Here is a 15,064-nt window from a genome sequence, read left to right as displayed (position 1 = left end):
CGTCTGTAGATCGGTTAAACGGCAAAGCATTTTCTTCGTATTGTTCGTAACAGCGCGATATTAAACACACTAACAAACAATTCACTGGACGATCCGACAGCAATTATTAAGATTTAAGAGGCCTATGCCCCCCCAGTATCAAGGGTCGAGTCCTGTGTTGGGTTTGAAATTTAAAATTTCCATTTAACTCGAGGCTAAAACCGTCATTACGGCAACAGGTGTTCTTCCCAACCCTAGTTGTAGACGGTGGCTGCTTCACTCATGTTGCCGATTATAGTTACCGTGTAATGCTAACTATTTTGAAAAAGTTAAACCGTAAAGTTTATTAAAACTTTATAAAAATCTACATCTCTTTCTGTTTATGTTCTGTAGGAACTAAACTAGAAAGATTATGTGGTTAAAAACAAGCAGCATCACGTGCAGCGCAGAGATAACTTAAAAAAAAAAATGAAGGTTAAGTTGACCCGTGAGCTCTCTTTTTACAAAATCTCTGCACGGACGTGACACGTGAGCATGACAAAGCTGCCATCTTTCCTCCTTCCATTATTGAGTTACATTGTCTCAAGGTACAGACAGCTCCCATATGCAATGTTTTAAGTTTATTTTATGGTTTTGATCTACTTGAGAAACAAAGAGAGTGTATTTTCTATTCAGGGCGTTGCTAAACTAGTGGGATCAGTGTTTTTGCTGGGAGTGAATGGCTACTATTCATTCTGTTCAACATGCAGTGAAGCTCTTCAACGCTGGTTTATCTGGTGGAGGAGAACATCTCAACCAGAGGCAAGAACATGTATGATTGTTTTTCTCCTTTCTTTATAACATTTGTGTGTTTCTTGGTGTAATTAACTGATTGTGGTTGCAGGAGACGAATCTCTGTCTCTGGAATCAAGAGGTTGACAAGTTGAAAGAGAAAATAAAGAGTGCTGAGATGGCGAAGATTGAGGCTTTGTTAGAGCTTGATGAAGCTAAGAAAACGGTTGAGCATCTCAATCACAAGTTGAGAAATGATGAGAAAGGTTTAGCTTTGAGTAGTATTAGTAGTAATGTGAGAGATGTGAGTTCAGAGCTAGGCATTGCTAAGGAACTGCTTCAAAGAGTAGTAGCTGAAGAGGAGAGTCGTCAGGACTTAGATGTGAGTAGTAGTAATAATGTGATAGTTGTGACTTCAGAGCTAGGCTTTGCTAAGGAATCACTTCACAGAGCAGCTGAAGAGGAGAGTGGACTGTGTATGTTAATTGAGTCTCTTAAACTCGAGCTTGAAAACGTTAAGGAAGAGCATTCAGAGCTTAAGGAGAAAGAGCAAAGAGAAACAGAACAAGCCGTTGAGGAGCTGAAGAAGGAAGCTGAAGATGCAAAGAGGGAGCTTTTGCAGTTAGAGGAAGAGCTAAAGATCACTCTTAAAGAGGCTAAAGAAGCAAAAGCTGTAGAGGAATGTCTAAACGTTCAAGAAAGTTGTGGTGGTGGTGGTGGTGGATTAACTGAGACGGAAGCATTGAGAGCATGCAGAGATGAAACGCTGAAGAAACTGGAGATGAGCGAGAAGGAGATTGAAGATATCAAAGCAGCAACACAAGAGGCGTTGAAGAATGCAGAGATGGCTGAGGAAGCTACAATTGTGATGGATGCAGAGCTTAAAAGACGGCGTAAGGCAGCTAGTAGGATGTGGGCTAAGTCGTTTCCCTCTGCAAAGGAAGTGGACAAGTCAAAATCAAGATCCAAAGAGACTTGTTTAGTCAAGTGTTAGAGAAAGAACCTGCTGGTCTCTTTTGAAATTGTGACAATCTGTATAAACTAAACTCATAATTAAAAGAAATAAGTGTGTCAGTTTGTTTAAACTTGAAGCTTTTAATAATGTGTGTTGTAATATGTAAACAATTCAGTATCATCATCTTATAAACTAACCATATGTAATTCTTCTAATGAGTTCAATAAACCTATAGATCATGTAATCTCCTGACTTAAAAGGGACTTCTTTTGAGAAAACACTCTCCATGATTATCCTTTTCAACAAGAATTAGCATTTACTTAAGGCCATTATCAGTGAATTTTGTTCTTCAATGGGTGGTTAAGCAAAAGGAAAAAGTTTAGGTACTAAAAAAGGAAAAAGGAGAATATCAGGGGTATATAAAGAAATAAATTAGACTTCTTTCTCTCTACTTCTCTCTCGTCCGACGCAATCCTCTCTCGCCTTAATCTCGATTTGTGGTTAATTTGGGAATTTAGGGTTTTTTTTTCTTGAAGATGACGACTGCAGCTAGACCAACGTGGGCTCCGGCGAAGGGAGGCAACGAGCAGGGCGGTGCCCGGATCTTCGGCGCTTCTCAGAAGTATTCGTCTCGCGATGTCGCCGCTCACACGACTCTAAAGCCAAGGTTTTTTTTCTTCTTCTTCTTTTGAATCGACACAGATCCGTGAATTCTATCGGAATTAATCTTTGATTGATGAGATTCTTTAGGAATCTAGGGTTGATTGACATTAGAAAGATTTCGAATTGTATTTAGATCGATAGCTTATTGCATCTGTGGAAGAGATCTGATCTTGTAGGGTATATTGTTTTTGGCAGGAGAGAAGGGCAACACACGCAAGAGGAAGTGGAGAAGAAGAATCTTCGTGATGAGCTTGAAGAGCGTGAGAGGAGGCACTTCTCTTCCAAAGACAAATCCTACAGTGGTATGTCAGAGTCATGACCATTAAATTTCAAACCTTTTTCACTTGAGATTCTTGCTTTGTTTTAACTGCATCTGGACTAACGAGGTATTGTTTTTCTCGTTAGATGATAGAGACCGCAGGAGAGGGAATCAGCTGTTACTCGAAGGTTAGATAAAGTTATTGTTTTTTTTTTCAATTTGATTATCTGTCATGCTTGTTGTCTATTGTCACATAATACCACATATAGTTAGATCATATGTCTTCTAACGTGGATTGTCCTGCTGTTAGGCTCGAAGAGGGACCCTGAAGATCGAATTGTTCCTCGCAGCGTCGATGCTGATGATTCTGATGTTGATCTCAAAAGTGATGACGATGATAGGTACCTATTCATATTCTCTTCCTCTTTGCACTTCTTGTGCTTTAAATTTGAATAAGAATCAGGGTTGGGGCTGGAAACTAGTCCTATCTGTAAGCGATTTTGCTGTTCATATTGGGGCCATAGTTTGAGTATATGCAAATGGTTATGTGGGGAATGTGGTTGTCCTTTTCTTGTACGTTAACTCATATATCTCTAGTTCCGTGAAAAGCTATCTTACAATATGTTTTGTCTTTGCAAGTGATGACGAAAGTGATGATGATGACGAGGACGACACTGAAGCTCTCATGGCTGAACTCGACCAGATTAAGAAAGAAAGAGTGGAGGAGAGGCTCAGGAAGGTAAAGTTTTAACTCTTGTCTGTTCGATGATTCTGCTCGTATTACTATTTATGCAAGGAAGAATTGTCTTGTCAGAGTTACTGTGCTTCTTTGGTAGTAATATATGTATCATTCATTCACGTTTTTTCAGGAAAAGCAGCAGCAGATGGAGGAGCTAAACGCCAAAGAAGAAGAGCTTCTCAAAGGAAACCCACTGCTTAACAACGCTCCAACCTCGTTTAGCGTCAAAAGGAGGTTAGGATTTTGTTGATATCCTGTTTCTTCATGAATCTTGAGATTATTTTAATTGTTGGAGGCAAGTACTAAGAATTGTTTTTCGTCTTTTCAGGTGGGATGACGATGTGGTGTTCAAGAATCAGGCTCGTGGTGAAATGAAAGCACCTAAGCGCTTCATCAATGATACAATAAGGAATGACTTCCACAGAAAATTCCTGCACAGATACATGAAGTGATTGAACAAGAGTGTTACTTGTTACTACTTGTCTGTATGATGAATGATCTAAGGCTTTTATTCTGTGTGGGATTTTATAATCTCTCTTGTACTAATACATAAGCCAAACAACGCATGTTTTATGCTTTATATCAAAAGCTTATGCACTTGACTTCAATGCTATTTCTCAAATTCCTATTAAGCTCTCTTTACTCATCAGTCATCACTGACACCATGAACATTAAGAGGGCTAAGTAGATAGAATTTCGATACAGCATTTAGTTATGGTTCAAACAAAGAGTAATCCATCCAAGTTAGGAGTTTCACCTGAACACAATAACCTCCTGTTAGAAGAAAGAGCATTAGTACCAAAGAGGCGATCTCCTTACATTCATTCCACCACATCTTCAAACTGCAGATCAAGACCAATGAGTATGTCTCGTATTTGTGTTACAAAAAAAAAAGAGTATGTCTCGTATATGCGTTTTTACGCGTATATTTACCTCAGAACTACGTAAACTAGTACGGCTGTACGTAACTGTAAGCGATGTAGTTGCATGAAAGAAAAAGTTAGAAAGAGCACTTCTATAGTACTTGTGGGGTTTACTTAGTATCGGATTAAAAATCAGTCAGTGAAAGCCCAGTTATTAACTTTTGTTCGAAAGGCTGATTAGCTTAAATTAGTCAGTGAAAGATCAGTTTTCTCAGTTTTGCCTTGGTATTTAACTATTACTAGATTTTGACCCGCGCTTTCAAAGCGCGGGTTTATTTTTGTTTTTTTTTTCAATTGACAAATATTTAGTAAATGTCACATTTTCATATATTTGTGTTTTATTTTATAAAAGACCTAAAAATTTTATCTTTATTTATCGTATTTCATTTTAAATGACTATTTATGTTAAAAAAATTAAACTTTATTTTTTTAATGAATTAAGTTGGTATAACTCTGATAAATTAATTTTATTATGGGGTTAATATTTTAATTAAAAAATTATATAATTTTAATAAAGATTTATACTTTTCAATAAAAAAATTCAATTATTTTTATGAATGCTTAAATTATATTAAGAAAAGAAAAAAATAATAATTAAGAATAGTTGAAAAAAAATTATTTGAACTTGGACTCAATGACCCAAAGGAAAAAAAAAAGTGAGAATTGAATCTGATTTTTTAATAGGGCCAAATGGCCCAAGAGAGATTTGATTTGGGCTGGATCCAAAAATAATGACCCAATATAGATTTGTTATTAATATTACTTAATTGCCCTTAATGAAACATGCAATGTTAGTGAAGGAAACATACCCCTAAGGTAATTATGACAATATGATCCTGCTTTAATAGTATAGATTTAGTTCATGTGAACACTACTTTTGTAGGAGTATTAGTGTATTATGAACATAAAAAGAACAAAATGTTTAAGAATCCTGTATCCAGAAACGCATCTGGTGTAGTGGTATCATAGTACCCTCCCACGGTACTGACCAGGGTTCGATTCCCTGGATGTGCATTTTTTTGCTTGTATAGTCTTTTCACATAAATAAAATTATAACTATCGGTTTACAGCAGAGAGAAATAAAATCTTGAATATGCACTTGTTGGACACTTTTATTGGTATAGAAGGAGGAGGAATAGAATTTGATGTTTTGTTGAAGAATTGTAACCATGTGTAGTCTTTGTTTGGGAATAGCAAGTGTAGCTGACTTTCATTCACACAAAAAAATGTCTAGTAACAAATTGCTGGCGAAAAGATATTTTGTTTGCTGAAATGCTTTTTTAATAGTTGCCAGTCACATCACATGGAAGTGGGAACGCACTTAACCGAAAGAGAAGTACTTATTTAGGATGCTTCACGTATACCTTTTTGTTTGTTTGTTTGTAGCTTTAAATGAGTGGATGAAGGGAATATGAAAGATGGGTCACTCAACTCAATCACTTCGTACATTCTTCAACGCTCCAAAGAAACAAAAAGGATGCAAGCTTTCTCTCATCTGTTATTGAGTTTTCTGGTCATCCATTTTGCAATAAGCTGCAGCGATGCAGACGGAAGGACTTCCTCTTCGGAGCCGCCACTTCCGCTTATCAGGTTCAACGACTCTCGTTAAAGTTCCAGAGGACTTTGCTGTATTTGAAGTTGGATTGTTCTGTGTTTTGTTATAGTGGGAAGGAGCGGTTGATGAAGACGGAAGGACTCCAAGCGTCTGGGATACTCTCTCCCACTCTAGTAAGCTTTTTTTTTCTTTCATGTTTCTGTTTTTGTTTAGCTAAAATGTTATTGTGTGTGTTACCATTTAATTGGCATTTTAAATTAGCAAATTGAGCAATTATTTAGGGTTTTATTTTATCTATCTGAGAACTCGTTAATGTTGTCTGAAAACAAAATTGCAGATAACAAAGGAAATGGAGATATAGCATGTGATGGCTATCACAAATACAAGGTTTCTTTTTCTTTCCTTTATTTGTTTGCCTTTCTCTTGTGGAACAAGTTACCCTAAGTCTCTTGCTCTGTTTTCTCAAATTTCGATATGTTTCTGTGACTTGCACAGGAAGATGTTAAGCTCATGGTTGAAATGGGATTGGAAGCATTCAGATTCTCTATATCTTGGACAAGGCTTATACCTAGTAACATCTCCTCTTCTGGTTTCTTGACTTTCAAGTTATAAATTTTCATTATTCTGTAAGATTTTTAAAACCCTATTTTGTGTTTTTGTTTCTTGGTATCTCAGAGGGAAGAGGACCCATTAACCCTAAAGGCCTATTGTTTTACAAGAACCTCATCCAAGAACTACGAACCAATGGTGATACTTCTTTTCTACTTGAAAACCTAAATTGAAGACTGTACTTCATAGCTTCTGATAAAAGGTTTTGGCAAAACATACGAGCAGGAATCGAACCACACGTTACACTATACCACTATGATCTTCCTCAGTCTCTTGAACATGAGTACGGAGGATGGATCAACCGAAAAATCATGTAAATAAACTAAATAATTTTCTAAAAAAAGGTTCTGATCTAACAAAAGTCTTCTTGTATATTTTAAGAAAATGATTTTTTGTTTTTGTGGTTTGCAGAGAAGACTTCACTGCTTTTGCAGATGTATGCTTTAGAGAGTTTGGGGATGATGTGAAGCTATGGACTACAATCAACGAAGCTAACATATTCGCCATAGCTTCTTATAGCGAAGGATTTGCACCACCAGGACACTGTTCTCCTACCTCATTCTTCAATTGCTCTACGGGAAATTCTTCTACTGAACCATATCTTGCAGGCCATAACATGTTGTTAGCTCATGCCTCTGCGTCAAAACTGTACAAACTAAAATACAAGGTACTTCAAAAAGAAAAATAATCAAATTTTATAACTTAAAACCCTTTTTTAACTCTTTTATGAGTTATATGAAACATAAATGATATGATGGTGCAGAGTAAGCAGAGAGGATCCATAGGCCTTAGAGCATCATTATAGGTGGGATTTATTTTAGGGCCCTTAACTATTATTTATTATTATTTTTTGCTTAGGGACTAAAGTAAGGGATTTGGCTAAATTAGTTGATTATTGGTGGGACTTATGTTGTCCCTTAGTTAATTTAATTTATTATTTTAATTAATAAATAATGACATATATAATATTTAAATAAAACATTAAAAATTAAAATGTAATATTAAAATTGAAAACATAAGAAAAGTACATTTTTGAAAGAAAATACAAACATCATAATAAAAAAAATAGAAAACATAAGAAAATGACATTATTGAAAGAAAATACAAATTATATATTATTTCAAGGATTTCCAAATTTAGTCCATATATTTTCAATCAAATCATTTTTTAAATATTGATGGACTTGTCTATTCCGAACGCTCGTTCGACGTTCAAGTGTACTCCCGACAGTTGAAGGCATATTGACGGAAAATGTTTCCACATCTTCTTCTTCAAATTCCTCAACGTTGTAATTCGTTCTTGATGTTCGTTCATCTTCGACAATCATATTATGGAGTATGATACATGCTCTCATAATATTTCCTATTTTTTCTTTATCCCATATATTAGAAGGATTTCTAACAACGGCAAACCTAGCTTGTAGGACTCCGAAGGCACGCTCGACATCTTTTCGCACAGCTTCTTGGGTTTGAGCAAACAATGAATGCTTCTGAGTTTGTGGTAGTCGGATAGATTGAATAAATGTAGCCCATTTCGGATAAATACCATCGGTGAGATAATATGCATAATGGTATGGATTACCATTAACATAGAAGTTAACTTGTGGCGCTATTCCGTTAATAATGTCATCAAAAACGGGTGATCGGTCAAGAATATTAAGATCGTTCATAGTACCTGGAGCTCCAAAAAACGCGTGCCATATCCAGAGGTCATATGAAGCTACCGCCTCCAAGACAATCGTTGGTTTTCCAGTTCCTCGTGAATACATTCCTTTCCAAGCCGTGGGACAATTCTTCCACTCCCAATGCATACAGTCGATGCTTCCAATCATCCCCGGAAACCCACGTTGTTCTCCATTATAAAGTAGTCTTTGCAGATCTTCCGGTGTGGGACGTCTTAGGTATTGTTCGCCAAACAAGTCGATTATTCCCGCAGCAAAATTGTGCAAACACCTTCTTGCCGTTGTTTCCCCAATTCGGACATATTCGTCAACTGTGTCAGAACCACCACCATACGCCAATTGACGAATTGCTGCGGTACATTTTTGGAGCGGAGTTAGACTCGATCGTCCGGTAGCATCTACTCCGGGTTGAAAATACTCGACTTCTGTAGAGAGACGATTCACAATACGCAAGAATAATTCCTTGTTCATCCGAAACCGTCGCCGGAATAAATTGTGCGGGTATGTTGGAGTTTCGCTAAAATAATCATTCCAGAGCTTCTGATGGCCTTCCTCCCGGTGTCTCTCGATAAAAACTCGTTTTTTTCGCTCTTTTGGTGTGGGATTGAAATCAAAGTCTTCAAATAAATCTTCAAAAATGTCATCTAATTCATCATCATCATCTTTGTGGTAATGATAATGGGAAGAAGAAGCCATTGACAATTTTTTTTAAAGGAAAAAATGTTTCGAATCTTAAGAGAAGATGAGACTTTGCACCTTTGTAATGAGAGAAGAAATCACAATACTTATTTATATGATTTAAAAGAAGTCTCTACAAACCTCCCGTGATTGAATTATTTCTCTTTAGTACAACTTGTGACTTATTGGTAGGAAGCAAAATAAACATGTGCTATGGATCATGTGACTTTTTGGTACAAAGGAACTCAACATGTGACTTATGGTTATAAATTAAATAACCATGTGTATAAAATTCTTGAATATTATGGTTACATCTTGTAAAAGCAAATTGTAAGTCATTGTGAGGACACGAGTTCAAGCAAGTTCTGAAAGACATATTTTGTTGAATGTTGAGAACAAAAGCGGTTCCTGTTTTTAATCAATACATGCGATTACAAACTGCGAACACATTCGTCTAAATTAGGAGAAAGAAAGAGGTTCCTTAACGGATTCAATACATTGAGACAATCAAACATTAGACTAACATAACCACCATGCCTATTACCACAACAAGAACAACTATGCCTATTACAAACCACTCAAACCCTTTGATCATACATGATTTCTCCTTAGCCATATCACCAACAATCTTCTCTAGCTTTCGTAGCTTCTCCTCAGTGTCATAGTCAGCTAAAAGGGTTAGGCTTTCAACCTTTTCAGCCAGCTGAAACACATGTACATCTCTGGCTCTCATCTCATCCATCACCGCGTCATCCCACCATTTGAAAATATGGCAATCGCCGTCGTCCTTGTTCGCACAAGTGTAATATCTTCTCCCTGTTTAACATACGCAAAAACTCGCTAAGCACATACATAAACAAGCACAAGCCTTCTTCACAGGCTAAGTAATTAAGCAACGACCATAGCACATACCTTGATCATTCCTAGTGTTAGACGTTGCAAGCTCTGGCTGAGCACCACAATAGCAGACCTGCGGGAAACCAAACTCTACCTCCGGTTGCGGGGGGTAGTGAACCGGTGAACAACGTTCCAAGCTTAACTCAGCTTGGTCGCGTCGTATGAGATCCTCCGTCTCGCTGTAGTCACTGTCGTCATTGTTTCCAAATAAAGTCTCGTCTTCTGATGGCTGCGAGTAGCTGTAACGTCCCATTTTTTACTTAACCTGCAGACATTGTCGAGCCATACTAGTTAGAAACATAGAACATGAAACTCAAACATTGAAAGAAAATCAGAAACAGATAAATTTACAGATAAACAATAACACAAACATTGAAAGAAAATCATTCATTTAACGAAACCGGAACTACATAGACCAAACACAAAGATAGAGCAAACACAAACATAGAGCTATTCTAAAAATTAAAGTGACGACATACAAGAACTAGAAACAAGAACATTTAATTTTTTTTCAGAATAACTCGGCTAGGAGCTTATTCTTCGCAGATTCTTCCCTCTCAGTCAATGGAACAGGCTTGGTAAGGAGAGTGTCTAGTATTGCTAGCCTCGACAGTCTCTCCTTCCTCACCAAATCGTCCTTCTTCATTTCCCAAACTGTTGCAATCTCAGCCACGGACTTCCCTTTACCCGTATTTCTTTTAGCCTTAGCAGCCTTGACACCTTCGGGCCTGCTCTCAACATCAACGAAGCCTTCGTTGGTAGAAGTTTGGGAATCTGTCTGCACATTCTTCCTCTTTGAAACGCCACCAGCTTTGGGTGTGTTAAGGCTGAGCCACTTCTGTTCAAACCTCAACACACACCAAGCATGTTCAAGGGTAAACTTGTGCTGATGATCAGAGAAGAAAATTTCATGCGCCTTCTTCAGAACGTCTGTGTCAGACTCACCACTGCTAATTTGTCGCTGAGCTGCTGAGTATGCGCCACAGAACTTGTTAACGTCATCATTGATTCTATGCCACCTCTTCTTGCAACAACCTTGCTCTCTCGCACCATCCTCTCTTCCATGAGCACTCTCTGCATAATACTTAGCAACCCGTATCCAGAAGGCCCCCGACCTCTGCTCATTTGCAACAATCGAATCCTTCGAAGTGTTGAGCCACGCACTGATCAGCACCTCGTCATCTGCAGGGTTCCACTTGCGTCTTACAGGACGGGCAGCTTGTGCGTCTACTGGTGCGTCGACTGGTGCGTCTTCAGGTTGTTGAGAACTGAAAGCCGGAAATGTATCTGATTCTGCAAAGTTGACACTAGAATGAAAACTTCCATAAGGGAAGTTTTCATGATAAACGCTTCCTTGTTGACTGTGAAGCAGTCCTACGTAGCTAGCGGACTGACTAGGAAGATTGCTTGGATCCATAGAAGAGAGTAAGATAAGAGATAGAATGGAGAAAGAGTTATGAGATAGAAGAGATAAGAGATAAGAGATAAGAGATTTTATAGCCTCAAGTGAAGTCTATAAACTCATAATGGTGAACTCCCAACAAGAAATGTCAAATCCTAACTTATTACACCAAAAAAAAGCTATCAACTTTCGTAACAACATCATTAATGTAAGCGGATTTCGTTTAAAACCTACTGTATACAATGTAAGTAAGCAGAAAACGAAGTCAGTGTCTTTAATATACAACTACCACACACAACTTGAAATTAGTATTCAAGTTTTAAATCGTAACAACATCACTTGTATTGAATTTTTTTAAAAAATAAAACAAGAGACGACTTGAAAGATGAAGTGTAGAAGCTACATTTATTCTTATATGAACTATTACGTAAACGATTTCACATATTTGATCTATGAACTATGGCTACGCGGAGACACAAAACCAGTTATAGGATCCAAAGCATCGAAACTAAACTATCAAACAGCTCTTTCATGTTGCTAAAATCAGTTACTGATTTGTTATACATTTGTTCTCGAACCATACAAATACGGAGGCTAGTTTTTGATCTCAAACAATCAAACAAGGTACAATCAAACTCAACGGTTCAATCTAAACGAAACAATCAAACAAGCTACAATGAAAACAATGGTTCAATCTATACGAAACAATCAAACGAGCTACAACGACTACAATAGTTCAATCTATACAAAACAATCAATCAAACTACATCGAAAATAATCACACAATCCAACAATTTAAATCTTTAAAAATCTATACGAAACTAGGAAACATTTGCGAACCCTAGAATCTGTACAATTGTTCTCCAACAACATAGAATCTATACCACTACTCAGCATGCACTATTCCTAAACCCTATAATTTTCAATTTCAGATGGGAGTTAAAGAAAATACCTCGGTAACGGCTAAGGATTGAGCTCGGGTAGAGTTTCAGACGATTTGGGGAAGATGAGACCCTTCGTACAAGACCGGAATCGAACGGAAGTCGATGGAGCTCGGGATCTCGATCTGCGGATCAAACGCAAACGGAAGCTGCGATCTCTCGTGTTGGTGAGTTGGGCTTTCGATTGAGGAGACACGCCGACAGAAACTCAGGTGAAAGAGAGATCGATCTGAAGAGATCAGCTTATCGCCTTCTTCATTTCGTATTTCGCATTTGTGTTTCAGAATGAGATTGACGCGAAGACACAGACAAACGCGACGATTTCATCTCCCAATCCCGACCCGACACGTAGCCTCACGGGACGAGCCCATCATCCCTTATTTTAGGCCCGTTCCACTCATTTTCTTTTCTTTTTGATTTATTTTCGACCCAAATTTTTTAAGGGCCCTGCCTTAAGGGACCCCGATGCTGATGCTCTTAGCATATATGCATTCGGGTTAACTCCTTATAGTAACTCCAAGGAGGATGAAATTGCAACTCAAAGAGCTAAAGATTTTCTATTTGGCTGGTTAGTAAACACAAGTTACTTTTTTTTTACCATAAAAAAAAAGAAATGTTTTTTTGTTGTTTCAGTAACGTTGAGGAAAAAAACGTGAATGACTTTTTTTAATTTGACAACCCTCAGGATGTTGAAGCCTTTGGTGTTTGGGGACTATCCAGATGCAATGAAGAGAGTCTTGGGACCGAGGTTACCTGTTTTCTCAGAGGAAGAGTCAGAGCAAGTTAAAGGTTCATCTGACTTTGTAGGAATTATCCACTATGCGACAGTCTATGTGAGAAACAGTACATCCACCACACCTTCTCTTATTCCTAGAAGACAAGACTTCTTTACCGACATGGGAGCCGAGACGATCTGTAAGATTTACTTTATTTTCCATCATCAATAGATCAAAACATGGCGTCTTGGTTCTTGTAACTGATAAAATCTTCTTGTTCTTGTTTTTGGATAGTCATGGGAAATTCTACATTCTTTGAGGTAAGAACCTGCTCACAAAACTATTGATTTATCTTCCTCTTCCTTATTTGATTTCTTTTTATCTGTATGAAGTGGGATTCTATTCCATGGGGTCTTGAAAGTGTTTTGGAGTATGTGAAACAGAGCTATAACAATCCTCCAATCTACATTCTTGAAAACGGTCCACTTCTTTTGTCTTTTCACTATGTTCTTTTTCTTCTTCTTCTTAAAAGCATGACTGTTTATTCTCAAGATTTTTCAAATTGAGCCATGAAAAAAACAGGTACTCCGATGAAACATGGTTCGACGCTACAAGACACGCCAAGAATTGAATACATTCAAGCTTACATTGGTGCTGTGCTCAACGCCATCAAGTAAGATTCTCCTCATTTATACTGCATTCCCTTTGTTTCGTATTAATCTATATTATTAAAACTGAAGTACCTTTTAGTACTGTTTAGAAACTTAGATAGTAGATTAAATGAAAGTTGTTTGGAAACAAGAATAACAGATTAAATATTTTTTTATTTACATTTTTAGTCAATGTATTTCTTTCTCATTTACAGATTCTGTCGTTTGGAAACTTGGATAGTAGATTAAATAAAAATTGCTTAGAAACACGGATAGCAGATTAAATATTTCTTTTTATTTACACGTTTAGCCATTATATTTCCTTCTTATTTACAAATCTGCCACTTCACTTAGAATCAAAAAAATTAAATTAATTACAATAAATTGTTATTTCATTTTGCTGAAAATAAGAACACAAACTGTAATATATAGTATATATTAATCTACTACAATACAATTTTTTTTTTTTAAAATATCATAAAATTAATAATAATTCATAAAAAACTACTGTAAAAATTAAATAATTTTTAAATAAATAAACAAAAAAAATCAATAGGTTAATATATGAATATTACAATTACATCAAATTGCATCAAATTATAAAATTATAAATATAATATTACGTACATATAAAAAATTATTATCAAACATCTATATTATAATGTAATATATTCTACTCTAAATATATTTTACAAAACATAAAAATAGAAATGGACATTTTATAAAATCAATAGTTTATAAATTTACATTGAACACAAGTTAAATCCAACACCCGCGCAGGGGCGCGGGTCAAGATCTAGTTATGTTTAAGAGTGTAAAATTTGTTTCATTCTAAGTATCTTTTCAATGCATTTTTATTTTGATAGTTTTTTCAATTTTACTCTTGTTTTCTTAACTCATTAATTAAGATAATCAAATCAATCAATGTATTAATTAAGGGTAAAATAACAAAATTTAATTGTTTTATTAATTTTGTGTGAAAAATTCTAGAACTGATATGTAAAGTGAAACGGAAAGAGTATATAATTAGTTGGTTTTTAATGGGGTACTGATGTTTAGCGCATTTGGTGTATCCCGGTTCAGTTCTGGTTTATTGTACTCTCTGATCTTGATTCTAATGATTAGGAATGGATCGGATACAAGAGGATACTTTGTATGGTCGATGATTGATGTGTACGAGTTGTTGAGTGGATACATGTACAGCTATGGGATGTACCATGTGAATTTCAGCGATTCTGGTCTCAAGAGGTCACCAAAGCTATCTGCTTCTTGGTACACTGGTTTTCTCAATGGTACAATGGATGTTTCTCCTCGAGATATTACTCAGATGCAGAGCCACTTCTCTGGTCCGTCGTCTTTGTGATGTAGTTACATATATAACTATGGTTCCGGTTATGATTCTCATTTGGTCTGAGTTGGTCTTTTCAGTGACCAAAAAAGAACTTAGTGGTTTGACTTATTGTACAATAAAACATGCATTTTAACACCATATGGTCGCACCAAATTTCACCACTTAATGTGTTCAAGTGTTACTTGATCTCTAAGGTGCGCCTCTTGTGTCTGTCTTTGGTTTCCGCCAAAGGATACCCAACACAACGGCCACACCAAGTGACTGAAACTACCCTTAGCTTAGCAAAGTACTCTTT

General features: G+C 36.6%; 3 protein-coding genes and 1 non-coding gene across 6 annotated transcripts; all 4 read left to right on the top strand.

Moving 5' to 3' along the window:
- Window positions 1-460: 460 nt before the first annotated feature.
- Window positions 461-1,914, top strand: LOC106452339 (WEB family protein At3g13190). Of its 3 annotated transcripts, XM_013894420.3 has the most exons (3): window positions 461-566; window positions 655-790; window positions 863-1,914. In XM_013894420.3, the coding sequence occupies exons 2-3, from the start codon at window positions 698-700 to the stop codon at window positions 1,742-1,744; spliced, it is 975 nt and encodes a 324-aa protein (XP_013749874.2). In that variant the 5' UTR covers window positions 461-566; window positions 655-697; the 3' UTR covers window positions 1,745-1,914. The 3 variants fall into 3 exon arrangements, with proteins under 3 accessions (XP_013749874.2, XP_048635870.1, XP_013749873.2); XM_048779913.1 differs by lacking the exon at window positions 461-566 and having other exon boundaries at window positions 578-780; XM_013894419.3 differs by lacking the exon at window positions 461-566 and having other exon boundaries at window positions 578-790.
- A 209-nt stretch (window positions 1,915-2,123) lies between these two features.
- On the top strand, window positions 2,124-3,974 carry LOC106452338 (protein CWC15 homolog). The gene is made up of 7 exons (XM_048779914.1): window positions 2,124-2,372; window positions 2,564-2,670; window positions 2,774-2,815; window positions 2,938-3,028; window positions 3,267-3,366; window positions 3,497-3,600; window positions 3,695-3,974. The coding sequence occupies exons 1-7, from the start codon at window positions 2,242-2,244 to the stop codon at window positions 3,816-3,818; spliced, it is 699 nt and encodes a 232-aa protein (XP_048635871.1). The 5' UTR covers window positions 2,124-2,241; the 3' UTR covers window positions 3,819-3,974.
- Window positions 3,975-5,232: 1,258 nt separating this feature from the next.
- Window positions 5,233-5,303, top strand: TRNAG-CCC. The gene has a single exon. It is a non-coding gene; the product is annotated as a tRNA-Gly (tRNA).
- Window positions 5,304-5,659: 356 nt separating this feature from the next.
- LOC106452337 (beta-glucosidase 10-like) lies at window positions 5,660-14,907 on the top strand. The gene is made up of 14 exons (XM_048779911.1): window positions 5,660-5,879; window positions 5,954-6,017; window positions 6,182-6,231; window positions 6,340-6,415; window positions 6,520-6,591; window positions 6,679-6,766; window positions 6,865-7,120; window positions 7,217-7,240; window positions 12,529-12,620; window positions 12,738-12,967; window positions 13,063-13,088; window positions 13,161-13,248; window positions 13,351-13,441; window positions 14,544-14,907. The coding sequence occupies exons 4-14, from the start codon at window positions 6,355-6,357 to the stop codon at window positions 14,779-14,781; spliced, it is 1,266 nt and encodes a 421-aa protein (XP_048635868.1). The 5' UTR covers window positions 5,660-5,879; window positions 5,954-6,017; window positions 6,182-6,231; window positions 6,340-6,354; the 3' UTR covers window positions 14,782-14,907.
- Window positions 14,908-15,064: the final 157 nt, after the last annotated feature.

This window comes from Brassica napus, chromosome A5 (assembly GCF_020379485.1).
Source record: "Brassica napus cultivar Da-Ae chromosome A5, Da-Ae, whole genome shotgun sequence".
Lineage (NCBI taxonomy): Eukaryota > Viridiplantae > Streptophyta > Magnoliopsida > Brassicales > Brassicaceae > Brassica > Brassica napus.
Note: the sequence above shows the minus strand (reverse complement) of the source record. Positions and strands in the feature narration are given on the sequence as shown.

What these genes read in the sequence shown, in the direction of transcription:
- LOC106452339 (XM_048779913.1), top strand. Translation starts at nt 607, where the DNA reads ATGGTTTTGATCTACTTGAGAAACAAAGAGAGTGTATTTTCTATTCAG. An exon ending in GGAGAACATCTCAACCAGAG is followed by an intron (nt 781 to 862) that starts GCAAGAACATGT and finishes TTGTGGTTGCAG; the next exon opens with GAGACGAATCTCTGTCTCTG.
- LOC106452338 (XM_048779914.1), top strand. Translation starts at nt 2,242, where the DNA reads ATGACGACTGCAGCTAGACCAACGTGGGCTCCGGCGAAGGGAGGCAAC. An exon ending in GAATCAGCTGTTACTCGAAG is followed by an intron (nt 2,816 to 2,937) that starts GTTAGATAAAGT and finishes TCCTGCTGTTAG; the next exon opens with GCTCGAAGAGGGACCCTGAA. An exon ending in AAAAGTGATGACGATGATAG is followed by an intron (nt 3,029 to 3,266) that starts GTACCTATTCAT and finishes TGTCTTTGCAAG; the next exon opens with TGATGACGAAAGTGATGATG.
- LOC106452337 (XM_048779911.1), top strand. Translation starts at nt 6,355, where the DNA reads ATGGTTGAAATGGGATTGGAAGCATTCAGATTCTCTATATCTTGGACA. An exon ending in CCAAGAACTACGAACCAATG is followed by an intron (nt 6,592 to 6,678) that starts GTGATACTTCTT and finishes ACATACGAGCAG; the next exon opens with GAATCGAACCACACGTTACA. An exon ending in GCTGTGCTCAACGCCATCAA is followed by an intron (nt 13,442 to 14,543) that starts GTAAGATTCTCC and finishes TCTAATGATTAG; the next exon opens with GAATGGATCGGATACAAGAG.